At 33.6% G+C, this 26,282-nt stretch overlaps 3 protein-coding genes across 3 annotated transcripts; 1 reads left to right on the top strand and 2 right to left on the bottom strand.

Moving 5' to 3' along the window:
* Positions 1–1,390: 1,390 nt before the first annotated feature.
* On the top strand, positions 1,391–4,043 carry LOC111913983 (protein At-4/1). The gene is made up of 8 exons (XM_023909715.3): positions 1,391–1,604; positions 1,704–1,809; positions 2,289–2,344; positions 2,469–2,546; positions 2,840–2,913; positions 2,995–3,128; positions 3,376–3,471; positions 3,671–4,043. The coding sequence occupies exons 1-8, from the start codon at positions 1,545–1,547 to the stop codon at positions 3,808–3,810; spliced, it is 744 nt and encodes a 247-aa protein (XP_023765483.1). The 5' UTR covers positions 1,391–1,544; the 3' UTR covers positions 3,811–4,043.
* Positions 4,044–4,254: 211 nt separating this feature from the next.
* LOC111913982 (uncharacterized) lies at positions 4,255–8,521 on the bottom strand. The gene is made up of 11 exons (XM_023909713.2): positions 8,373–8,521; positions 8,057–8,281; positions 7,578–7,673; positions 7,177–7,265; positions 6,379–6,507; positions 5,848–5,968; positions 5,519–5,606; positions 5,322–5,431; positions 5,099–5,244; positions 4,818–4,914; positions 4,255–4,742 (listed from the first exon to the last, which is right to left on the bottom strand). The coding sequence occupies exons 1-11, from the start codon at positions 8,451–8,453 to the stop codon at positions 4,422–4,424; spliced, it is 1,503 nt and encodes a 500-aa protein (XP_023765481.1). The 5' UTR covers positions 8,454–8,521; the 3' UTR covers positions 4,255–4,421.
* Positions 8,522–15,980: 7,459 nt separating this feature from the next.
* On the bottom strand, positions 15,981–23,812 carry LOC111913984 (protein TRANSPARENT TESTA 9). Its single transcript, XM_023909716.3, has 21 exons — positions 23,380–23,812; positions 22,119–22,170; positions 21,924–22,000; positions 21,705–21,838; positions 21,523–21,619; positions 21,337–21,394; positions 20,279–20,387; positions 20,044–20,167; positions 19,754–19,940; positions 18,879–19,183; positions 18,670–18,758; positions 18,522–18,592; positions 18,263–18,373; positions 18,120–18,185; positions 17,900–18,037; positions 17,576–17,681; positions 17,384–17,455; positions 17,104–17,162; positions 16,867–17,026; positions 16,562–16,728; positions 15,981–16,501 (listed from the first exon to the last, which is right to left on the bottom strand). Exons 1-21 carry the CDS (start codon positions 23,430–23,432, stop codon positions 16,244–16,246), a joined length of 2,493 nt encoding a protein of 830 aa, XP_023765484.1. The 5' UTR covers positions 23,433–23,812; the 3' UTR covers positions 15,981–16,243.
* Positions 23,813–26,282: the final 2,470 nt, after the last annotated feature.

Here is a 26,282-nt window from a genome sequence, read left to right as displayed (position 1 = left end):
TCCATGTCATAATTTAACTGAAAGTGGGTGGGCAGAAAACAAATCTTCTAGCTCATTCGTTAATGTATTTGCACAACTCTCATAAATATAAGCATTATCTTTCAGCCAAGAGAGCAGAACTTGCATTTTAGTCTTACCTGCACTCTTCGTCCTCCGAATTTTTTGGTATGCGTTGTATATAGTTTGAAGAGTTGATGAATTATATATATATATATATATATATATATATATATATATATATATATATATATATATATATTGGCTTGAAAGAAAAATATTTTTAGGTTAAAATAGAAATTGGTTTATAAAAAACATAGATATATATAAATAGGGAGTAAAAGTAATTTTTTTAAACTGACAAGAATAAAAAAATGAAAATCTATGTTAAATAAAAGGGCTAAAAGTATAAATTTTAAAAATTGGTCGGTAGAAACAGTTCTAAATTGTAATTTGATTATGTGATTTACTTTTTACAAGTTTCTAGGTATGAATATACGGTGGTGGCGGTGATTTTTGGTTGTAGTTGAAAAGTTATGAAGAACAAAACAAACTTGGGAAAGAAAAGGGGAGGGTGGACATATTTTTTTTCTTTTTTTTATTAATCTAAAAATAATAAACAAATAAGAGAAAATTAAAATATGTCTGGAAAGATGAAGTGTGTAATTTTTAAACAAACCAGAGATGGTCCGAATTAATTTTTGAAAATAAAAACTAAACATTTATTTTGACACCTGCAAGCAAGCGACGATTCATATAATTTACTCTACCAAATATCTGAACTTACAAAAAGTAATCAATATTAATAACAATATGTATATTTATTTTAAAACAAAATTATAAATTTACTTGCAAAACTTTAAATTTGTAAATTTAAAATTTTTTCTTTGCAAATATTGGTTTTCTCTATTCAAATATTTGAATAGGTTTAAACTTAGTTTATGTAATATTATGCTAACTAGTTGTGAAACTTATGTTTAAATGAGTTAATTTAAAAAAAATAGATATAGAAGTATAAATATTTGAAAACTTTAAATTTATAAGAAAATAAAAAAAATTATGAATCATTTAAATTTAAAAAAATAATTTAAATAAATAAAATAAACTAATGAGCTTTAATTTTAAGAATTTTAAAATTAAAAAAGAAGTTCATTAATGAAATTTATATCCATTTATTATTATATTTATTACAATTATTACATTAAAATATTATTTAAAATTTAATAAAATAAAAAACTCATAAAATGATTTTTTTGAAAGAAAGTTAATTCAAAATAAATAAAAACTTAAGAAATGGTAAAATAAAAAAATATTTTCATTTATGATAGATTCATTTATTAGAGCGGAGATTTAATAAAAGCTCCAAGAAATCATAACCTGCAGCATACGTCCGTATTATGAATCCAAAATCAAAATCCAAAATAGCAGTGCAAAATACATTCAATTAACACCCAACGTTGCGTTACCCTCCCTTTTTCCCTGGTTCTTTGAAAATTGAAAACAAACCAAACGGTAAGAAGAACCCAAGAAGAGGAGGTAGTTTCAAGATGGCGGCAACTGATGAAGCATTGGAGTCACTTCTATCCGATTTCGATGAGATACACAATGTACTTACTACGTTTAATCTTCACCTTGTAATTTTTTTTTTTCGGATCAAATCGATTCACAGCTTATCATAACCTAAATTTCATCATCGTGTTACGTAGGATTTCTGCGAGGGAATCGTTAAGATTCAATCTCTTCAATCAAGCTGCAAATCCGAAATCAAAAAGCGAGAAGCGCTTGAATTCACCGCCAACGCTCTCAAATCAGGTGTGTATTATGATCAAAAGCAACATCACTTTTAATTTACTATATTCTCCGCACATTAGAAGGTAATTATTCAATTACTATCATGAATCATCAAATTTACGAAATTTAATGAAAGTTTGTGGATGTTACTTTTTGTTTTCGTTTTCTATTTCTAAATATGAACTCTGTTATTTAGGCGTACAAAAATTACTTAAATTGTGATTCTACTTTACGTGAGGGATATGCCATACTCCAAATTTGAAGGGGAGTTCAAAACTAACGAAATGAAAATCTAATGGCATAAGAGCCATTAATTTTCTCAATTGTATTTTAAGGAGGAGTGAGATTACTCTATCCATCTGTTATTAAACACCACCGATCTTTGAGCTTCCATTGTTTATAGCTCATGTATATTGCAATCTTCTTGTGCTATTTGAAAAGTTACTTGTCTAGATTTGAACTTGTAAACGACCTATTTGACTAATATCTACTCCTTTTAGAAAATGAGAGAGTGATGAAGCTGTATACAGAATCCATCAACAAACTGGCTAATCAGGTGAACAATGTTAATTGCTGAGTCAGATAACTTCTGCTTGTAGTATAATTTGAGGCTTAAGTGAGAATGACCACTTTAATTCTGAACTTCTTTTGCATCTTACAATTTTTATTCAATGAGACAGCTTGAATGTAGGAATAACTGTCGCAGCTTGAAAGAGGAACTGAAGAGGGTGAATGATGAATATATCAGGAAAGAGAATGTAAGTGAGCATTTGATAACCACATGTTATTTTGACATATAGCTAGGTGTAACATTGTGTTATTGCATGCAATTCTGTTGCAAGTCCCCTATTTCTTGGCCTTTACATAAGTAAAGGGCCAAGGTCTTATTAAGCATAGTGCTTTGAGAAATCTACCCAATCATAGCTATGGGGTATCCAGTTTTACAACATTTTGTAAAATTAGGTTGCTATTTCTTGCATTTAGCTTTAAATTTCTAAGTGGAAAGTTGATTTCTTTGACCTTGAAAGTTAAGCTCTGGTTTTGCAAGCAGGAGTTAAGAAATGCAATGAGTCTGCTTAAGCATGATTATGAGAAGAGAATAAAAGAGCTAGAGGTTCAAATCAAGTGAGTTTTCACTTATAAAGACTATTTTTCTTAACTAAATTGACATCTTATTTGAATTTTTTTAAATTTATTGTTGACCAGAGATTACATAGCTCAGAAAACAGCAAACGAATCGACCATTAATCAACTCCACCAAGATTTAGGTGCACATAGAAACCATGTTGAAGCTTTATCAAAAAGATTGGATCGAGTCCATTCCGATGTGGAAATGACCTGTGAGTTTGACATTTAAAAGATATCTGAGAAAATAACGACACACTTGCAAAAATGCAAGTGCAATTTGTAAAAGTTGAATTAATAGAAAATTCACTTTTTTCTATTAAGTCATTCTTTATGTATTTAGTAAAAGAAACACTAATATATAGCTTACCAGATCAAGTCATGTCCCCATTAAGTTTATTAAGTAAAAAAGAAGAAACAACACCTAAAAACTAAAAAGTGTGATGTTGCTGCTGTTCCTAGATCAAAATGAGATACAGGATTTGAAGGATTGTCTTATGATGGAGCAGGAAGAAAAGAACGGGTTGAACAGGAAGCTCCAGAGTCTAGAAAAAGAATGTATGTTCATATTTCATATATGATAAGGGCTAAATTCAAAAAACAATAGCAACATACTTTCTATTATAACATCTTACTTTCATTTTTTTTTCTGTTACAATACTGTACTTTCAATAAAAGTAGGTTGCTATTTCACACATTTGATCATATACAATAATGGCAATGATATACTTGGTTAATGTGTGTGTGTGTGTTGCAGTACTGATTAGCAGAACAAAATTGGGTGAAGCTGAAAACAAACAGGAAATGAGTTCAAATAGGCACGTTGAAACTCTGAAGCAGAAGGTAATGAAACTAAGGAAGGAGAATGAGGTTCTTAAAAGACAACTAACTACTTGATTCTAAACAAGACTCTGGCTCATCTTCCGTTTAGTTTGGTAAGTTCGTGATATCTGCTCATATATAAAATAAGTCCATTATCAAATTTTCAATTACTAAAATCTACTAAGTGTGTGAATATAGAACATGCCATGCTTCAATAAAATGGATTTTTTTATTATTATTTGTAAATATATAATTTTAACTTATTCTATAAATTATTTTAAGTTACGATTAACCAGCTGTTTTTTACAAATTCAATTTTATAAACATAAACAAAATGGGTTATATATAAAATGGAAGGAAAAATACACCCCATGACTAACGAATGAACAAAATTGAAAGAAATCGTAATAAATGGTCCATTTAATTCCATCTAGCATTAGCAAACCCAACATATTTTTTTTTTCCATTCCCTCCCTGATTCCATTCTACCAAAAAATCATAGCCACTAGAAACATACCCTTCTCACCAAACAAAAAAGCTAAGCTTGATTTCCGATCATTATAATAGCACATAGTCTACATATAAATATAATCCGCTGCATTTTTGTTAATACTTGGACTCTACCAACACAACATTTCTAATTCACACCAAGAAAAGAAGAAAAAAAACAGTTGACCCTGACCCTGTCATGTCCTGAAAGCAAAAAGGAAAAGACCTACTAAAACAGAGATAAAAAGAACCAACAGTGCAGCTATGATGCTAATATTACTACTGGATTTTTCTAACTGTTTCCCAGAAACTGAGCCTTTGTCACCACTGTTGTTCAAGGATAATGGTCTCAATTCTGGGGACACTGGCATTGCTGTTGCCCAGAATGAATTGGAATTGGAATTGGAATTGGTGGAGAATTTCATGGAAGTTGCTGATTCTGCTTCTGGCTCCAAAACCATGGATGTGTCGGTTAGAGCTTCCATAGACATCAATTCAACACAATGGTCTTTAACAACCTAATAAACAGAATATTCCACAATTTAGTTAGACCTGTTTTGTTTGAACTTTAAAAAAAAAAAAAAAGGAAAAACCTCAAGTGTTTCAGAAGGCTGTAGGTAGTCACATATATACGTGTCACCCAGCCAAGGGACAAAAACTCTTCGAGGGAAACAAAGACTGCATCCTTTCCTGTTTTAGTTAAACAAAACAAAACAATATTAATCAACCAACATTATGTCATCTCCTGATAAATCACGTTTAAAAAGACAATTTAAGAAAATAACACCACACTTAGGGAGCCTTTGATTAGTATATAACGAGGGTATTTTGGTCTTTTTATAAGACCATAACATACTTATTTATACTAGCTGACCTTAATGACTGTAGTTGAAGGTGCGGAATAGGTGTCTGAGTTGAAACCTCCCCACCAACATCTGCAACAGAATCCGAATCCAACTGTCCATCAGCCTCATCACAGATGATATCTAATCTACTATGTAGGCTTGAAACGATATCCCCCTAAACAACAAACAACACCCTTAATAAAACCAAAATAAGTAAAAAGTAAGTAGATTGATATTTTGATTTTCTCATACCTTTAAATCAGCCAAAGCTTGTGAAATGGATTCTTTGGAATTAGAGTATGCATAAGAACAGACTGAACCAGTAAAGACCAAAATACCCACAACCTCCTCTTCACTGTATGCTTAAGAAAACAAGAGTGACATATCACATATGTTAACAATAATTTCACAACAAGGTGATTAGGCCTTAGGGAAGGTCAGATAAATACCTTGAAAAGATGTATGCTGCATGAAAGGTATAAGAAATTCAACTTCATGCAACACACCATCAAATGAACATTGCTCATCCACATTCACCTTCACAAATAGAAAAAATTATGGTCATATTTTATTGGGCTAAATGCATGAAATAGAAACAAAGCAATATATTTTCATTTATTTCTAGAAGACAATTTTACCCTTAAAAATTATATAAATGGTAGTGAATGCAAAAAAAATCATCCGTATTCTATCAATGATCAAACAAACTATAGTAAAGTGTTAATAGGCAAAAACAGAGGTCTTGAGTTTGAATGGTAAGTAACAGATAGATGCATACCAAATTCCCATTAATCAAAGCCTTTGCCCCCTTCAGTTCTTCAGCATGACTTGATATTACATCACGAAGAATTCCAGCAAATTTTTTGGGATTTGAAATGCTCTCATGAAATATTGGAAACCTGGGAAAAGACAACTTCTTGTTATTCGTGGATTATTAAAATAAAACACACAAATATAAGACCAAAGAGAAGTAAATTTTATCATTATAATTTGATAATATATAGAATAGAGTTAATACTACACATGTATTTATTTACATATAATATAAAATGTTCATATGAAAATTAATTTCATTCCTACATGCCAACCAGACATGATTCTGGAGTATAATGAATGACTCCATTCCATTCCATCCAACGAAACAGACCCAAAGCAAGTGCTCCAAACCTAGTTGCTCTGTTTTGCAATGTTTGAAAGATTTGATATTGATGCTGATTTACCAAATTTTTTAGGCCAAATAATCAGATTTGAGAAGTCAATGCAAGAAAACTGACTTTTTGTATGACAAACAATATTTGTAAATTCATACCTTATATCAAAGTTGTAAATGCATCTAAACTTCTGAAGAGTGGAAAAAACTCTTCCCATTTTGAAGTCGCATGGGCGTAGGCTGCTTGAGGTTATATTTGAAGACAAAGAGCAATTTCGACATGTCCACCTAACCAACATTACAATGCTACAATCTCAATACAACAACTTTGTTTATATACATTCATAATTGTGTAAAAAAAGAATGTATGAAGTTACTATTAGTTTATCAGATTTAAAATTGAAATTTGCAAATCAATCCCCACCAGATAATATGAATAAAATCAAATCAGCAAGAAATGCTATGTTTCCATTATCATTATTTTTAAATATTTAGCTTTCATATATTAGGATATGTAAGATTTTTTTATAGGCAAGGCTGTTTCTTTTTGACTTAATGAGTTAAACACTTAATCAGAACATTTCTATTTAACTTGATCTGGACAGAATAACTTTATTGGTTAAGCCAAAAAAACCCTGACTTAATGTATTCAGCCAACAACCCTTTTACTTATTTGTCCTTCTTTTTCCCTAGTCCCAACTACTCTCACATTAAAACTGATCAATATTGTTTGTTGGAATGTGTGGTCATTAGTCTCATTAGTCTGGAAAAGAAACAGAGTAACAGACCTCATGTATACAACACTTTAGCTACTTTATCCATACAAGACTTAATGGGAAAAAGAAGAAATGACCCCTAAGAATCTGCAATTATAGGCTGCTAATTAGATATAACAAGGACTCATCTCAAAGAGAAAACATATTTTTTTCCCAAATTGTTTCTAAAATTTTCAGTTACCTGCTTGGACTATAGCTTATGTGAATAAGCAGTCTCTCATCCCAACCAATATCTCTTATCGGTGCTGCATCTGCAACTCCTTTAACAGTCTGCAATAGAAATTACATCAACAACAGGTATATGCATCTATATATACATACCAAACACACACACATATACATATAGGCCCTGTTTCTATGTTCTCGATAAATGACATGTAAAAATCATTTTAGAAAAAGATATTACAAGTTAAGGGAAAGTTTGTAAACAGTTAGAACTTAATGGGAAGGATCCTCATTTCTCTGACTTTCTCTGTTAAGTCGTTCTTTCTTCATCAAGTCAAAAAGATACTAAGAACTGTGACTTGAAGGAAAGAACATGAGTAGACACAAAGTTTAGTTTTTAATAGAATGAAATTAAACCTGGCAGAGCACTAAAGTCGAATTCTTGAACAAACTTTCATTCATCCATATGTAGATGCCAACCACCTTCATGCCACCAACTAGCATTTTTGAAACCTGTTCACAATTCCAAAGGCAACTCAAACAGTCAAACATAAAAGCTCAAGTAGAATAAACAGATTTAGACCACTCAATTTTATAACAGAAATGAAAACATGTATGATACAAAATTCAAGCATACATCCAATTCACAAAATCCAAGTAAATCATGGATCTTTAGCTGCTTTATATTAGTAGTCAGATGCTTGAGTTGAATTGTTAGTTTCACAATTGAGTCAATCTAGTATATCTACATTTCATTCTTCAAAATGCATGTGACCTTTCTCATATTGTTCTAACACTGTGATTCATAAAATTGTGTTTCAAGCACTATACTTGTAGCTGCCCAAACTAAGAAACCGATCAAAGCTAAGAATTAAGTTGAGGATATCGAACCAAACCTGACGAGCATGTTCAGCGACCCAATCCTTATCAATGGACAAAGACGAAGAAGAATCCGATTGCGTTTTGGATTTTGATCCTCCTTTCTTCTTGTTGTTATTATCATCTTTGCTCTCGATGATCCAAGAAGCTGCTTCTCCGGCATCGTTTAACGGCGTGGGGACTAAATCAAACACAAAACCTCTATCCAAACTTGTACTTATCTTCCCAATCACCAGCCCTACCTGTCAAAATCACCAAAATTGTTAACAAACTACGTGTATATGTGTGCGTCAGTCAACACATACACAATGACAGAGAAGAAGATAGGATTACCTGGCAGGAGAGACGGGAATGGCTGAGGCGGTCTTCAACGGATTTGAGCTGGATTTCTTCTCCGACCACCGCTTTCACCATCGTCGCCGTCGTCCACTGCACTTGATCAAATACCAATCTGTTCGGTTTTGTTCGAAACGAAATTAATTGGGCTCATATATTGAACTTCACCTAAAGTAGGTAGTGGGCTTTTGATTAGGCCCAATGATCGAAGAATACCAAGAATTAGGCGTGCACAAAAAAACCAGTTCAAGATCCGAACCGATCAAAGAACCGGTAAACCGGTTTACGCTGAACCGGCCCACAGTGAACCGAACCGGTTTGAGAACTGAACCACTGGTTTACATCCGTTCGAGATTTTAGTCGTTGAAACCGGTTTATATCGTGTGAACCGGTATGGAACCGAACCGAACCGGTTTAGAACCGATTGAACCGGTTTAGAACCGGTGTAACCGGTTTAGATAGGTTCGACTAATTTTTTGAGTGAACCGATTTGAACCGAACCGGTTTGAGGCTAAACCGGTTTTGCTTGGCTAGAGAGTGAACCAAACCAGTTTACTGAACCGGTTTGGTTTGAAAAAAAAAAACGGTTTGTTCACCCCTACCAAGAATACCAAGGTAGTTTGGTACTCTAAAGAAACCAAAACTTTATGGCCGGACATTTGGGTAAAGTGGATTATGTATGTGAAAAAATTAAGTTCAGTCCAACTAAAAAAATAATAACACTTGTCGCATATTATATTTGTGACAACCCAAATTTATTGTCGTTACATAATCTCGTTTTCACTAACGGAATTCGTCGTTATGTATTAATTTCCAAAATATTTGGAGTCGTCAATAAATAAATATTTGTTTACTTATATTTTCTTGGCAGTATCATTTTAGTATAAGTAAATATAACTTGTAAGTGTTAACCTCGTTTAATCAAATAAAGTTATATTACCTTTCAACCACTTCACCCGGGTAAAAAGTTTTAACCCCGTTAAACTTTAGCATCGGGTAGCCGTGTACCGGGTGCAATACCCGAGGCATACTTAAGGAAATTGAATGCCACTCTACACCCTTTTACCACCCCAAACATACACTCTCTCACTACTTTCTCTCTCTAGACCCGATTCCGACTCCAAAACCGCGAATTCCGGCTTCCAAACGTAAGAGTTTCTTCCCTAACTTATTCTAAACATGCATCAATATGTTTATAGCTCAAAAATCGTGTGAATGAGTCATGATCAAGGAGTTTACGGCCTAAGAAGCTCCTTAGGCCGTAAACACCCTAAAGATGGCCAAAAGTCCCCATTTTTCTTCTTTTAAGCTTGGATACTAGTTAGGGGTTGTACCTAGGAGCCTTTGATCATCAAAACCATAGGTTTTAGAGCACTAAAAAGGGTTTACGGCCCAAGCACATGCTTAGGCCGTAAACACCCTTTTTCCATGTTAAAAGTCCCATTTTCCTTCCCTTAGGCTTGTATACTAATTAAGGAAATAGCCTAGATGAGTTTGGACATGAAAACACAAGCTTTTAAGGTCTAAAAGAGGGTTTACGGCCCAAGCTTGTGCTTAGGCCGTAAACACCCAATTTCAATGTTAAATGGCCCCAAAAACTCATCTAAGGCATGTTGGAATTTAGATATGATCTTAGGAAATGCTTAAGGCCATTAAGCAACACATTTTAGAGCCTAAAAGGGGAGTTTACGGCCAAGACTATGCTTGGGCCGTTGTAACACCCGTAGATTAGGGCTAGTCAATTTAGAGACGATAAGCATCAAAAATGACTTTTTGATGGAAGATTATTTATAAGGATTAATCTTAACCAAGTTGTAGTATATGTCACAAGGTTTCCGTGCATATAAAGAACGTTGAAATCCGAGTTATAACGAAGAAGTTATGACCTGTCGAAGTTTCGCGACAGAACCGACACGACCTAGCGCGACCCAGCGCGACGTAAATAGTGAATTTAAGGTAGATAGATATCTATCCTTAGTGATCTAAACGAGAGTCGAAGATTTCTTCGATAGTAGTCCAACGATAAAAAGACAGACGAAAACGGAGTTCAGATGAAGGAGTTATGAGTTTATAACGGAGTTTTCCTGTCCCGGCCTACTAAAGATAATATATAAGTAATATACTTATAATATATTAAAAATAAAGTCAAAATTAGCCAATGGAGTCTAAACGAGAGTTGTAAAGCATAATCTCATCTTCGCGTCGATATAAATAACGTCGAAAACGGAGTTCGTATGCGAAAGTTATGAATTTCTGAAGTTCGGGGCGCGAAACCCCAAAACTGTCAGAGACCACGACGTGGCAAGTCTCCTGACACCTCCGGGAGGCCCCCAGATGGAACTTGGGATAACGCATGCAGTGACAACCAAGCCCACGACGTGGAAAAAGGTTGCCACGACGTGGCAAGGGCCAAATTTGCCTTATAAATAGATTTGAAGGGCCAGACGTTTAGGGTTGCTATTTTCTCTCTTATCTCTCCCGTTTTACCTCGATTTGCGTGCCAGAAGTACCCCGAAGCAAGATCCGAAGCCCTGAGAATCCCGAAGAGCATGATTCCCGAGCCGAAGCTCTGTCCGTGAGAAGTTTGATTTTTGTGAAGATCTTCCAGATCTGCGGAGAGATACTACTTCTACAAGCCGTAGTGCTGTCCGATCATCTTCTGATCAAGTGAGTGTGTAGTTACTTTCTTCTAACACATAAATATTAAGTATTTTCTATAAAATATGTGCTATGTGTATAATATAAAGTTGTTTATACGTGTGGGTGTATAGTCCCTTTCATAAACACGGGTATAATACAAGTATTGTTTGAATGTATTAAGTATATATGTTTGGGAGAGTGTGTGGTTACTTTCTTCTAACACATAAATATGAAGTATTTGTTATAAAATACGTGCTATGTGTTTATATATTGTTGTTTATTTGAGATGAGTATGAAATGAATGTTTTATATAGTTTTTAAATGAGTTAAACTGTATATGTATTTTATATCTACAAATATGTTGGGTAGAACATGGGTAGATGAGATAGTTGGTATGTGATAAAATGATGAGATATGAATGATGATTAAGAATGATATTGGTAGATGCACCAATTAAGGAATGTCATAAAACTAGCAGATGCGCTTGAGAATAATATCGGTAGATGCACCAAGTAGTAAATGTCGTGATCTTGGCAGACGCGCCAAATAGAGATTGTCGTAACAATAGTAGATGCGCTTATAGGGTAATCTTGGCAGATGCGCTTATAGGATAATCTTGGCAGATGCGCTTATAAGATAATGTCGGCAGGTGCGCCTAAAAGAGAATGTCATAAACCTGGCAGTCGCGCCTCATAGTGTATGACGTAATCCTGGCAGAGGCGCTTAAAGGATAATATTGGCAGACGCGCCTGATGTAGAAATTTAGTTATAATTTAAGGGAGTGCTTAGGACCATTTAGCAACACATTTTGAGGGACAAAATGGAGTTTACGGCCCAAGCACAAGCTAGGACCGTAAACTCCCTCAAACACAACCAAATGAAGGCTTTAACCCCCAAATTTGGTCCTAGGCATTCACTAGAAATTTAGGGGATGGATTTAAGGCCTTATCTTGCATTTTGGGTGAAGGACAAGAGTTTACGGCCAAGCCTAGGGGCTTACGGCCGTAAACTCCCAAGGAGTGGCCTTAGGGCCGTAAACTCCAAGGGAGTAAACTCTTGGACTCCCCCGTAACCCCTATTTGGCCTTATACGATTCCCGGGAACCCCTTCTAAGCCCTAAGACCCCGAATCAATGCTAGAATGCCTAAATATTTTAATGAAAAGCATAAAATGATTAATTTCTTGTAAAATACATATTTCATATGATATTAGGGTCTTAACAAGGTGCATAAGTCTTTATTTGGTACAAAACGTTCAACCGACACTTTCACCCGATTTACCCGATTTACTTGGTTTCAGGTGAGTTCATACCCCTTTAATGAACCTTTCAAATGTTTTATATGTTTTAGGGGGGGGGGATACAAGTCAATTATTCATGTATATGGAAATTAATCACATGTGATTCACTATCCGTAGTTCAAATCACATGTGATTTACCACTATATTTTATAAAAAGGATTTTCGTTTTCAAAACTATTTTGGATAAATAAACAATTTTCTAAATGTTCCCTTTGACAAGATTTTTATTAAATAAATTCCTTATAAAATGTAACTACACCAATATATTTATATAAGTAAGACTTGAAGGACTTAGGACCGATAGCTCGCCTTATTTCCTGTTCTTGTTTGATTGTGGGCTTAGGGTAGTTGTTATCCGTCCGACTGTCGTTGATTTCTTAGTTATATATCATATATATTAGTGTTGGATACGAGTATTTTCATTTCATTCGATGTTTAAACCACTAAACTGACAAGAATCATACACACTAAGTTAACTATAATAGGTATAGTTAAGGCCACTATTACTCGCTATAGCTACTACTCTACACACTATAATACACTTTATTATGATACCATACACTAATAAGAGAACATAATACGAGTTATACAAAAGACTACTACACTATAATACAAGAGAAAGCACTAATCAAGAGATAACACACTAACCCACTACGAGATACTCTATTCGCTACGCACTACGCCCAAAGTCTTCTGACAGGAAGACGACGCTATATGTATAGATCTATACGGGGCAGACGCTATTACATCCCGACTGTTAACTTCAGTTCGAGCCGCACAGGTCCAGGGATGCCACTACTTCACTACACTGTGCATGACCGGGAAGGTCATGGGGTCCTCAAATTCTCACACTATCGGTAACATACAAGAAATACACTATAACCACACTAAAATACTAAACTAAAAGTTAAGTTAATATCCCGAAGTAATAAAAAATCTAACACTAAAGGAAGTTTGCACCACTATTATTGACTTCAGGCATAAACTATCATATTGCATTACTTGTTGGAGATTTAATATTATACTTTTAAAATAAATGGATTTCAAAGATGAAAATTTCATGTTTCTTAAAGGTTTTCACTTACAATGTATTTCTGGAAAATATGGGATTTTCTAGGTTTTTCTACTACTTATGAATGTAAATCGCAGCTTTTCATACTATCAGTTCTAATGCTTTTTATACAAAGACTCACACTAAACTCTTATGAACTCACCAGCTTTATGCTGATATTCGTTTTCAAAATAACTTGTATCCTCGGGTCAAAGATAGACAGTTACAGGTGCAGCTTTTTGGAGAAGGTGGAGCATACAAGATCCATCTCTTACTTTTGATTTACTTTTGGTGTTTGTTGAACATTACAAAACACATTTGTAATTAAACTCACTATGTAATGCAATGGTTGTATGTTTCTTGTTTACTATTATGCAATTGTGATGATACTGTACATGACGTCCTCCACCCCGAAACGTTTTCCGCCGTTATCGGTTTTGGGGTGTGACAATATTATAGACAAAACTTCAAAAATGGTCCTGTATGTGAAAAAATTAAGTCTAGGGCAAAGTTAATGGTTGAGCGTATCATTAGTGGGGACTACCAAGTACAGTATGGATTTTTGAGGGATTATGTGTTGGAGCTACTCAACACTAATCCTGGTACAACAGTTCGGATTGATGTGTATCCAGAAACCTCCCTGTCTATTACCACAAGAACTTCTAGAAGAATATATGTATGTCTAGGTGCATTGAAGTTAGGATTCAAATATGGGTTAAGCGATTTTCTAGGTCTGGATGGTACTTTCATGAAGGGCCCTTACCCTGGGCAAGTGTTAACTGTTGTAGGGTTGGACTCAAACAATGACATATACCCTGTAGCATATGTAGTGGTAGAGACAGAATCAACAAGTAGTTGGACCTGGTTCTTGGAACTGTTAGGAGAAGATCTGGATCTGGGACCAAATTCAAACTTTACATTCATTTCAGATAGACAAAAGGTGTGTATCACCTAACTTTTTTTATTACCCTTTCTAAATACATTTGGTTAACTGATGTTGCATACATTGACTTTTGTTTAGGGAATAATACCAGCAATGGAGAAGGTATTCCCTAGTGCAAAACACAGGTTCTGTTTGAGGCATATCCAGGAAAACATGAAGAAACAGTGGAAAGGAAAAGACTTAAGTGACCAGCTTTGGGAGTGTGGTAGAGCAACAACAGTCAATCATTTTAACAGAGCAATGGATGAGTTGAAGAAGATCAATGAAGAGGCTCATGCTTGGGTGTGTAAGATCCTAACAAACACTTGGACTAAATCTCACTTTAGTGGTAAGTTTCTAGAAATTTATTAAGAAATGTTAATCTTTCCTGTTGTGTGTTTACTATATGTGTAATTGTCTTCTCTTAATATCTATTATTCAAGAAGAGCACATACAGGTTGTTTGTTGAATAACCTTTGTGAGGTATTCAATTCTAAGCTAGATGAAGGTAGGGATAAACCTATTATCACTTGCTTAGAGTATATTAGAGAGTATCTCATGAAGAGGTTATGTGTGGTGCAAAAGGAAATAGATAAGTGTGAAGGACTTCTAACCCCTACTGCAACTACATTGTTTGAAAAGATTAAGACTGATGCAGCAAAGTATGTGGCTAAATACAATGGGGCAGGAAAGTACCAAGTGGCAAGCAAATGGCAAGACCAGTATGTGGTAAACTTGAAAATGGGAGATTACAGGTTTCCCATGTAGACATGTTGTTTGTGCTATATGGGACAAAATTGAAAATGATGAAAATGCCCCACATATTGATGAATTGATCCGTCTTTGCTATAGGTTATCAACATGGAGAGCCATGTATTTCAACAAAATTGATCCATTGAATAGTTATATAGCAGCAAAGGTATTTATTATAAAATTTATACCATCACATTTATCAAATAGATTAATAGAGACTTGTACTCTTGGTATTTACCCACCTTATCTTGGAAGTAATTATTCACACCAAATCAAGAGTGTTTTGATTATCCAATCCTATATAAATAGTTTACTCATCACTTAACTGTTAGATTAAGCTCTTAATAATACTTATTTGTGCTCTATTTCATCTTAACTCATTCATAACTTAATGGTCTAATTGACTAAATGCTTGGAGGTTTGAATGAATGCACATCGACATCAAACCCCCAAATTAATCAATAATCCTCATTTGACTTGATAGATTATCAACATTGTTTCCAATGACATCTATTGAATCAAATGGCATTCTAAATAGGTTGGAAATCATTTACAAACATAACTACATAAGGATTAGTGGTTCAAATATGATGATCAAACCATTTAGACAACCAAAAACCCCTAAGTTTCATAGAACGCATTTAAGCCTTAAATTCATACAAATGATTTGACCAACCTAGATGATCACCATTTGAACTTCAATTTGACTTGATGAGTCTATGGTGTATTAAGTTTTGTTTATTTCTAAACTCTTTGAAATGTTATCAAAATGTTGTCTTTCATACAAATAAAAAAAAAATAATATGCGTATTTGCAGAGTAAAATTACAAGAATGGTCCTTGTTGTATACAAAAACTTGCAAGTTTAGTCCAACGTTTTTCTATTCCAAAGCAGTACATCCTCCTGAAATGCTGAATTCAAACAAAGAATAAGGGCGATATGAATACAATAGCAATTATGATTTACATTCATTCTTCTCACAACAATCAAAGAAGCCTACTACGAGAAAATAGAGTTGAAAACGCATAACATAACGATGGCCTAATATACAACGATATATATATATTGTCATATAATATCTATATAAATTCCTATATACCCGAACCCAAGAGCCAAGATTTGTCTTATGAACATTTACAGAAAGACAAGGCGTTATTTGTGTGGGGCCCGGCCCAGCCCGTAATGAAGTTTTATGAAATTGTTTCACATTTCTTCTTCTGGGATCAAAGGGGTAAGCCTTCGTTCTACTTCATTGCATTGCAAGTCAATCTCTTCAAGAATCATGGTGAAAGCTGATTTGCAAGAGGCTTCATCTCTAAATGCAAGCGTCCATCTTCCATCCACCAATGATTTTGATTTTAGTTTCAGGTTGGCTGCGTTCTTGGCCGTTTCAGTCAAAGGTAATGTAGATGGCCGGATTCGAAGGTGTAACCATCTTGAATGCCTCTCGTCGATTCTTGGCTGTTATGTTTTTAACAAATAAATAAACATTTAAAAAAATTAAGAAAAGAAAAGGCTTACTTTACATCCGGCTAAAGGTGCGACAACACGAACAGTTCCGTATTGGGGTTTTTGAGGGAATTCCTCTGCCAGAATTATCCATCCGGAAGTTCCCATGGAAATTGCTAAAAAGCTAAACTCACGTTCCTTTCCCCTTTCAAATGCAATTCTACAACTCACTGCATCAACTGGATGTCAACAGATACATATTAATTGGTATTATATATTTTTTGTTTATTGAAAACGTATATATGATTGAATTTCTTTTTTTCTTTTGATTTATTTCAATGCAGATTGCTATAAGAAACAATGTGAGGAAGACTAACCAAGATTTAATTCGGTGCTAAGTTTTGGACCAATAACATTAAGACCAGCGGATTTTGCTCGGGAGTTTTCAGGGAAGTCAGCTGGAGGGAGGATAGGAGGCTGATCTGGCAAAGATTTACCAGCTGAGAAAACTTGGAGCTGATGAAGAAGCACAAACACCTACACAATATTAAAAATATTAAAATAATAAACTATTAAATATTATTTAATTAATAAGGATTAGGTTTGAGGAAAACCTTAACACGCTCGTACATTGTTTCACCAGCAGCAAAAGATGATTCAGCAGGTATAATGTCTATTCAGACAACCAAACCAAACAGATTAATTCAGAGCTTAAAACAAACACAACTCCATTTAGTGTTTATTATAGCATCCTACTTTCATTTCTTCCTACTACAACATTGCAATTTTAACAATGTGTAATACCTAAATAAAGAAATTAGTGCAAGTACAATGCTATAATTGGGTAGATTAATGCTCTTAAATAATTATGAGTATATATATCACAAGTCATACCACTTGAAGAGGACTTCTTTGTTGGGAAAAGTATGGACTTGGGTTCCTTTCGAGGGGAGGAAGCCTCAATTGCTATTATTGAGAAAAAAAGAAAAATTATACAAAATAAAGTAACATGAACTTCATACACTTTAATAACTAAGAAAAAAAAACGTTATATAAAATACATTAACATAAAAGAAGTTGATATACCTCTTTTGCATTTCCTCCACTCATCACATAGCACTTGTATGAGTAGATCAGGCCAGGTTCCTCTTTCCTCTTCAACAAGCTGGCTACAACACTTCTTGAAGGATTCCTGCAACCACATGTATGGGGGTAATGGTATTATATTTCAAATGTCCAGGGTATTATATTTTAAAGGGTCATAATCCTATCAGATTCATGTGCAACTTTTTTCAGGCATCTAAACTGAACCAGGTTACAATTTTACTTGGTAAATCATGTTCATCAAAGATACGTACACCTTTTCAAGAAAAACATTTTTGGTATACATAATTCATAATCATGACTGACCTTAAGGGACTGAAGATGACGAGTGTTGAACTCTGTCTCACTATAAGGAAGCAATTGCCTCAAAAGCCAACCTCCAGCCCATAATGTATCTGCTGATATGTTTGTTCGGCAAAAAAGACTAATCAACGCGTCTAGTACCTGAAACCAATATATTTTTTTAATACATAGCCCAAAACTGGGAAAACAAAAAAAAAACTAAAAATGGATAAACAGAAAGTACTAGATATCTATGTACACGCGGGCTTTCTCCAACTTCCTGATAGGAACACGACACTTCATACTGGTCCTGTCAATGTCAACAGCAACTGAGGTGTCAGAAGCTACACGACACTTCATAAAGTTTTTTAAAGAGGTATAACATACCTTTAACCTTTGAAGGTAAATATTGAGTTCACCATCTCCACCATCCTTCAATGTGCAGTTTTCTGTAGCAAACAGCTGCTCTTCACCAGAGTCCTCACCAACCAAGGCTTTCTAGAATCACAAAAAACAAGCATTGAGTTTCAACTAATTAAATAAATAACTACTTTCAGAAATATATAGCTGTTGGTGATCAGATACATTCAGCAAAAAGCCCATGATAATTTTAAGAAGCAAAAAGTGCAAAATCAGCAACACAAACCAGCAACAGTTTCTTATGTTGTTTACGTTGCGGAAGGATTCCAAGAGCATCTAACATTGATTCATCAAGCTCTGTAAATTCAGAAAATATGATGAGGAAAAATAAAAAATTCATCAAGAAGCATATAACAAGATGACAAAAGTACAACCTTTAGTTTGCAAGAATGTTGCCAAAACACTCAAAGAACCAACCACTTGCATATCATCACCATTTGTAATATAAGAGATCAAAGCATCCCTACACAAGGAAAAGAAAGTAGAAGATCAGAATGGATTTTAAAAGACTGTTTAAGTAAAAGAATAAAGAAAAATCCTTTATAAAACATGCTACTTTGATGCCAGAAGCATTATTTCATACCTTAAAACTGAAGCAGAACCCCAGCAATTATGATGATTGCTTGATGAAGTAGATAAACTTGGAAGAGAAACTATCATGCTACTACAATCCAAATTCCCACTTTCCTTCTCATCATCTACATGGCTCTCATCACTTTCATCATGGTTTGCCTTGAAGCCATTAACTTTAGCCTCAGAATTTGGCAAAATGGCTTCCATGGAACAAATCAAGGCTGCAGCAATAGTATTCGCCATGTCTTTAATCTTGAGAATCCGCAATATGGAACACAGCAAATAAAGAGAAGTCACAGAACCAAATGCCTTTTCCTGTGATTACAAGATTTCAAGTTTAGTAAAAGAAGGTTTCCAGTATATATATAATAAACAAGTTTAAAACTGTAATGGAGTGGCAAAAAATATATAGGGTCTGTTTGGTAGGATGGAATGGAATGACAAATGAATGGAATAGACTAGGCATCGGAAGAAACAAGATAATGGAATGAGTCATTACATTCCATGATCATGTTGGTTTGGCCTGTAGGAATGGAATGATTTTTTATATTATATGTAAATACAATATATAACTTTAACTCTATTATATAGATTATTTTAACCCCAAATAACTTATTTTGTTGTTTAAAAACATTAAACAGTAAATTAATTAAAATAACTGAACTTGTTTTAATTTGTAGAGATATAAATCACATAAATAAAAATGGGTTACGTTGCAATTTTTCATTCTATTCCATGATGGGATGTTAAAAAACAACCCATGACTAAGGAATGATCATTAACAAAATTGAAGGGATCACATTCCTTCAGGAATGGTCCATTCCATTCCATTCCTTTCCTGATTCCATCATACCAAACACTACCATAATGAGTACAGATTTATACATCAGAAACTTCAACTCTTAGTGAAGGAAGAAGCAGGGGAAATATGAGCATTTTCAACATGCTGTCTGTAATTAATGTCCCAACATCTGGAATCCCAGCAGATACAACATCATTAAGATAATATAGATTGTCTTCAATTTCATCAACAGCAGAGAATATGCTAGATGTTGATTCGCTCCCTTCACCCCTATATCATCATCACAAGTATAATTCTCAGATAAAAAATGGAAAATAGAAAAGTAATATAACACATCTAATTTATACTGAATTAAGAAAACAATGAAACGCACTCTGTGGTAGGTGATACCATTCCATTTAAGCTGATGCAATGCTCTTTAAAAAAATTAACCAAGTTCAAAAAGTAATCGGCATGAGGGATGCTGGAGATATATTTATTAACAACTACATCTCCAACTGCAAAACAATAAACATGAGTAAGGACTGACTGCACTTTAGAAAATTTATAGTTTTATACCAAGGGTAGTTTGGGAAAGCAAATATTACATAATGTTGAAAGTAACTAACCATGATATATATTTAGAGTCAATGCACGAACTGCAGTACGAATCATGCCCTCTTCATGGAAAGCAAAACGAATTGCCTCAACATAAAGGGGAAAGGCAACTACATCCTCCTAAATGCATACAAGAGAAGAAAAATATATATTATAACATGAAGAGGGAAGGTAGTGGAGATAGAAAACAATCAAACATATACACGTATACATGCCACTTTTGAGGTTCAAACTTTGGTGAGATAGTTGACAAAGCATCTCTTAGTGTGATATACATGCTCTCAAGTCTCAACTTTATAAAACAACATGTATGTTCTGACCTATACACTTGTATTCCAAAATAAGTGGTTGTTGCATTAAATTGGTATAAATCATCTAGAAGCAACTTGGAGAGTCAGAACTACAGAGGAGAAACTACACTGGAATTTCAGCTACCTGTTTCAGGCTTTGAGAACTGGAAAGCTTTTTTATATAAGACTCGTTAAATCCTTTCATGATTTGCCATGGGTTCATGTCAATTGTGAAAAAGTTACCAATTTCAATGCTTTAACCTCTTTCCTTCTATAGTCATTTATCTTTTTTAGGTGATTGTCTTTAAAGTTGTGCTCAAAAAGTTGCCTTTCAATTTCTCTTTTCAAGCACCTTTTAAATTTCCTCCTTTTTATAGTTGTTCTTTTATCAGAATTGATAAAGGTACCTTAGGCATATAAAGGTAAAGCTTTCTGTTTAAATCAAATAAAATTCATGTGAAAAACACGATAAAACAAACCCATTTTCCTGTAACTCAAAGATTAGACAGATAAGTTGAAGAAAGTGACTCCTAATAGGCCTGGTAATATAAGCACTCAGAGTTTGCACTGTTTTATGTTGAATTCCATCACATACAAGCTTGTTACTTAAGTGAATTCTCTAAAAGATATACAAAAACAGGTATTATCAGAGAAAATGAACCTTCAGCGCACAACAATATATATAAACAGTTATAAAGGTGTTTGTTCATATCAAATGCATCAAGTAAAATCAAAATGTTGACAACTTAGAGACAGTAAATAGACAGTAACAAACTTACATTTTCAGTCTTAACAAGCAAAGATATGGTATTCTTGTTCACCTTTCCACTGATTGCTCTTCAATAGACGAAATTCAAATTGGTCAACAGACATATGGGGGAAAAGTAGAACAAACAAGTGGAGCAAGAAACAATTGAAAGAGGATAATTCCAGAAAATCAACAGAGAGTCTGAAATTTAGCAAACCTGAGGAAGGATATATAGTATGACAATAGCTCTTCATTCCGGAAGTCAAAAGAATAAGTTATAAGGGAGTTTATATTTTCATTACTGAACAAATAATCTGCATTTTTTTTCCACGAGAGTCGAGAAATTAATAAAGCATCTTCAAAATATAAAGCTACACTACATGTATATAATCATCTTACATATGGAGTGGTCACTTTTCAGATTCTGAATCATAATGCTCATTGTTTGTAGCAGTTGAATTGAAACAATCACATTCTTGTTGATCTTTAATATCCGTACAAATTCCCCCATGACTTGTTTCTCCATAAAAAACCTGATAAATAGACCTCATTAACAAATGTCTTGTTCAATATAAATAATAAAGTAAAAATGTAAAAATAAAAAAAAAAAAAACGCACTCAAAGAAATTTGCATCATGCTGGTCGCCATATGTTATCAACTCTGCAATTGATCTCAGTGCCTCTATCACAAAATCCTATCACAATATAAAGAAGAGCAAGGTCATTAGAAACATTGAAGTAAACATATTGATGTTGTATGCATTTAAAAGGAGAATGAAAGAACATGGATGAAGGATAATTTAATGTTGTTACCTTGTTAACGTCATTAACAACTTGAATTTTCATCAGTTGGTCAGTTAAATATCTGCAGCAGAAGCAAATCAATTTCTTGTACATGAATCAAGAATGTTTAATATGCCATAGATCCATGGCTATGAACTTTAATTATTGTAAACAAATTAAAATGTTTAGATACATTGAGACAGGCTAAATGGATCCAGTTTTTTAAAACAGAAAAAACGACAACCAATATGTGTTGTGTAGATATCTTGCAATAATTTATATTCCCATAAAAGTTTGAACAAAATATGTTATACTGCATACTCTGTTCTTTTGAGAATATATGATTGTTCCATCAAAATTTAGTTGTGAATGTGGTTACAGAGGGCATACAAGCAAAATACTGATGGTATATCTTTTTCTTATGATGATATCATGTTATAAGATAATACCAAGTCAGATATCAAAATCTAGTGATGACAGGCACTCTACAATCTGAGGATATCAAATGAAAGAGATAGTTTAAGGGTGCAACTGTAGTGGTACCAATAGGGTGTGGGAAATGTAGTATCTTACACATGAAGTGCCTGTAAAGAACATATATCATTCTTAGGAGTCCAATAACTTAAGGACAGAAGATGAATGATAATTTTGATTATGGTAGAATGAATAAAGGGATGTTGTACTCGTCTATCTCAGTATCCTTGATAGTAAAGCTCCAAAAACATAAAAGAGCATTTGTTTAGAACAAAGAGTGACACATGTTATGCTCTCAGGTGGGAACGATAAGACAAGACTCACAAGTCACAAGAGATAACATATACACTCATCACATTTACCATATCATATGCAAAATACTATAAATTAAAGCAGCACCACTATATCCCAGAAGAATAAACTCCATGTAAGGTTCAAAATGACAACTCCATTGGTTCCATGTAAAACGAGCTAACTTCCATTATTTGTTTCAAACCTTACGTTTCTAAATGCAAATTTCATATGGATTTTATTAAAAACTTAACATCTATACTCTTCTGAAGGTGGTAGTCAGGTTTAATGTGGTCGGCCAACTTGTAAACAGAGTATGTCATATGCCCATGGATGAAATAAGCTGCGTAATACCGAAGTGGACATACTAATCTTCAAATATTTATTCTGTCTTCCCTTACAAATTTATCGTCGTAAGCGTTCTACTTTTGCCCTAAAATACATCTCCCCACTCCGATAACTAAATTAAACTAAATCCCCAAAAAAGAAAATCAAAGAAGAAAAATTAAAAAGGAAAAATAGTTACCTGAGTTCATCCAAGGTGAATCGATCTTTGGATCTCCAGAACGTAAACCACATGATTTTCTCCGATCAGGCCCACTTTTACGAGTTAAATTTTAGCATCCTCGGAGAACCTCAAGATTACGATGATGACATTCTGCCTTCCCTCAGTTCGAATCTTTGTTGACTGCCAGTGTAGGTAATTACGCCCCAAATTCGAAATTCTACCGGAAAATAATCTATCAAATTCAGAGACGAACAACCTCTGATTGTTGAACACTGTGTGCGTATATATGTTTCTGTCGTTGTGTGCGTGAAATTGGGTAGAGAAAGATCAGAGACGGTGGGGGATCGCCGATTGCCGATAAACTCCGGTTAAAGTAAAGGTTAGAATTATGATTTTTGCGCAGTCGACACCATTAACATCAAGGCCTGTCGACGGGCCAAGGCTGAGCTGGCAATCCCAATCGCAATCGGGTCGGGTTTTTACATGGTTTTACAATTTACTCTTTTCCAACCAGAAAAGATAAGCCACTTGTAATGAATATTTATTTTTAATTAAAAAAATAAGTCTACCTCTACCCCTATGTGTACATGCTTTCTTCTTTTATGCCTATACGCAAGGGATTGTTTTGCATTATTTTAAGTTATTAATTGTATAATGTATAATTGTCAATAATACATTTTATGTGATTTGGGGTGTTTTGGTCCTTATAAAATATATTTAATTTGGATGGCCTTGAAAGTTTAGTTTGTTATTACTATTATTATTTTGTCTCACTTCCAGTCTTCCATTAACCTTTAGTAAAATAATCATTATATCTTTATTTTTTTAGATATCTCATGAAAATATTCAAAATCATTGTGATTATAACCGGACATAACAATTGAAAAGCTAAATATAATTGAAATTACTATATCTTTATTTTTCTAGATGATCCCATGAAAATATTCAAAATGCATGGTTGTGATTATAACCACACATGACAACGAAAATATTCAAAATCATTGTGATTATAACCAGACATAACAATTGAAAAGCTAAATATAATTGAAATTACTATATCTTTATTTTTCTAGATGATCCCATGAAAATATTCAAAATGCATGGTTGTGATTATAACCAGACATGACAACTTGAAAAGTTAAATATAATTGAAATCACTATTCTAATAAAATAATAGTTTTAATCTTCATTTGACATGTGTCATTTTAATACAACTTCTTATTAATATTATGTCACGTGTCAAAAAGATATATTAGGCAACACTTCAAAACTTTAAAATTTTGGTATATCTCTTAATTAATGATTTGTTTAAAATAAATGACAAATAATTTTTTAATTTTTACCATAAAAATTTAATTTATTTTGTAACTGTGATTTCCACGGGTTATAAACTAATAATATGATACTTTAAGAGGCAAGTCCATACATTGAAAGGGGGAGAATAAGAAGAGCCTACAACAAAAGCTTACATGATATCAATGACAAAAAAATTCAAAAATCAAAAATAAAAATCAATTTCGTCCCCTTCATCAAGAAACTATAAGAAGCAACCATTTCTTAAAAAAAATCACCCTTTCCATCATTGGCTTTTGTTTTGGACAATATTTTAAAAACCGGTTTTTTAATTGAACCGGTCAGGTGACTTTTTCTTATTCAACCGTATGGTCAAACCTGTTCTATATTTTTATATGTTTTAATTATCCTGCATACATTAATTACAAAACTTGTCATCTTTTTAGTATTTCAAACGAAATAGAATGCAACATATAAAAACAATCATTATAGAAGTCAAAATCAAATAAAGAAACTCAAAACAAACACAAAAATCCAAGAATGTCCGGTTCAACCCGGTCCATTCCGGTTCAATTCATCCGGTTGAACTGGTTTTTTACCAAAACTGGCCGGTTCAATCCGATAAGGAAATCATTATAAAACCGGTCCAAATCGAACCGCCCTCACCTTCGATTCAACCAGCTCAACCGGCCGGTTTGAACCAGTTTTTAAAACACTGGTTTTGGGTTGTCCTCTTCGTCCATAAACTTCAAGCAAGTTCATTTGAATCAATGTGTCATGGGGTGAAGACCAAATCTAGGTTTATACCAACATTGTAATTTAGTTTTCACTCTCAATAAGAGTTGATATTAATTTAAAACAAAACATTTTATAGAAGAAAAAAAAAGGTTATTACCTGATACCATACCAAATAAGTAGATTTGCAATACAAACACTTGAAAGTATTACTTTCGAGAGAAATCGAAATAGATGAATAAACATTTTAATTTAGTGTTTGGTACACGAACTAGATGGGAACGAAGTAGAACTAGACATTTGGTAGCATTAAAACATAACAAAGCATGATTACTAAATTGTCCATAAAAATAAAATTTGAAATTAAATCTATTAAAAGAAGGACAACATTTTGAAATCTAAAACCAAAAAGAATTGAGATAAAAATATAACTAAATAGTTATTTTTTAAAAAAATCAATGAACATAAGAAAAAAAATTTACTTTAAAACGTAAGCACAAAGCTTAGTGAGTTCTCAAGTATACCACACAGTCCATCAAACGTATAATGCATACCAACACTAATCTCACAAATTAACACCTTAGGGGTCAGTAAGCACTCAGCCAACATCCCAACTGACTTGTAGAGTCCCAGTCGGCTCACAGTCAACACCTCAATAGGTCAACACCCAGCTGACATGTAAACTCCCAGTCATCTTCCTACTCATACTAGCCATGTAGGCTCACGGCCATCATCCCATAGGACCATTCAAACATAACAAAAGATTATCTTAGTTTAATCATATATATGTACACTAACAGTACATATACATCCTACCACATAAATAACATATAATGTCACACATAGTATAGTGAGAAAACTCACATGAATCTAGCAAGCATAATCTCAAAGAG

The sequence above is a fragment of the Lactuca sativa genome, chromosome 7 (assembly GCF_002870075.4).
Source record: "Lactuca sativa cultivar Salinas chromosome 7, Lsat_Salinas_v11, whole genome shotgun sequence".
NCBI classification, from domain to species: domain Eukaryota; kingdom Viridiplantae; phylum Streptophyta; class Magnoliopsida; order Asterales; family Asteraceae; genus Lactuca; species Lactuca sativa.
Note: the sequence above shows the minus strand (reverse complement) of the source record. Positions and strands in the feature narration are given on the sequence as shown.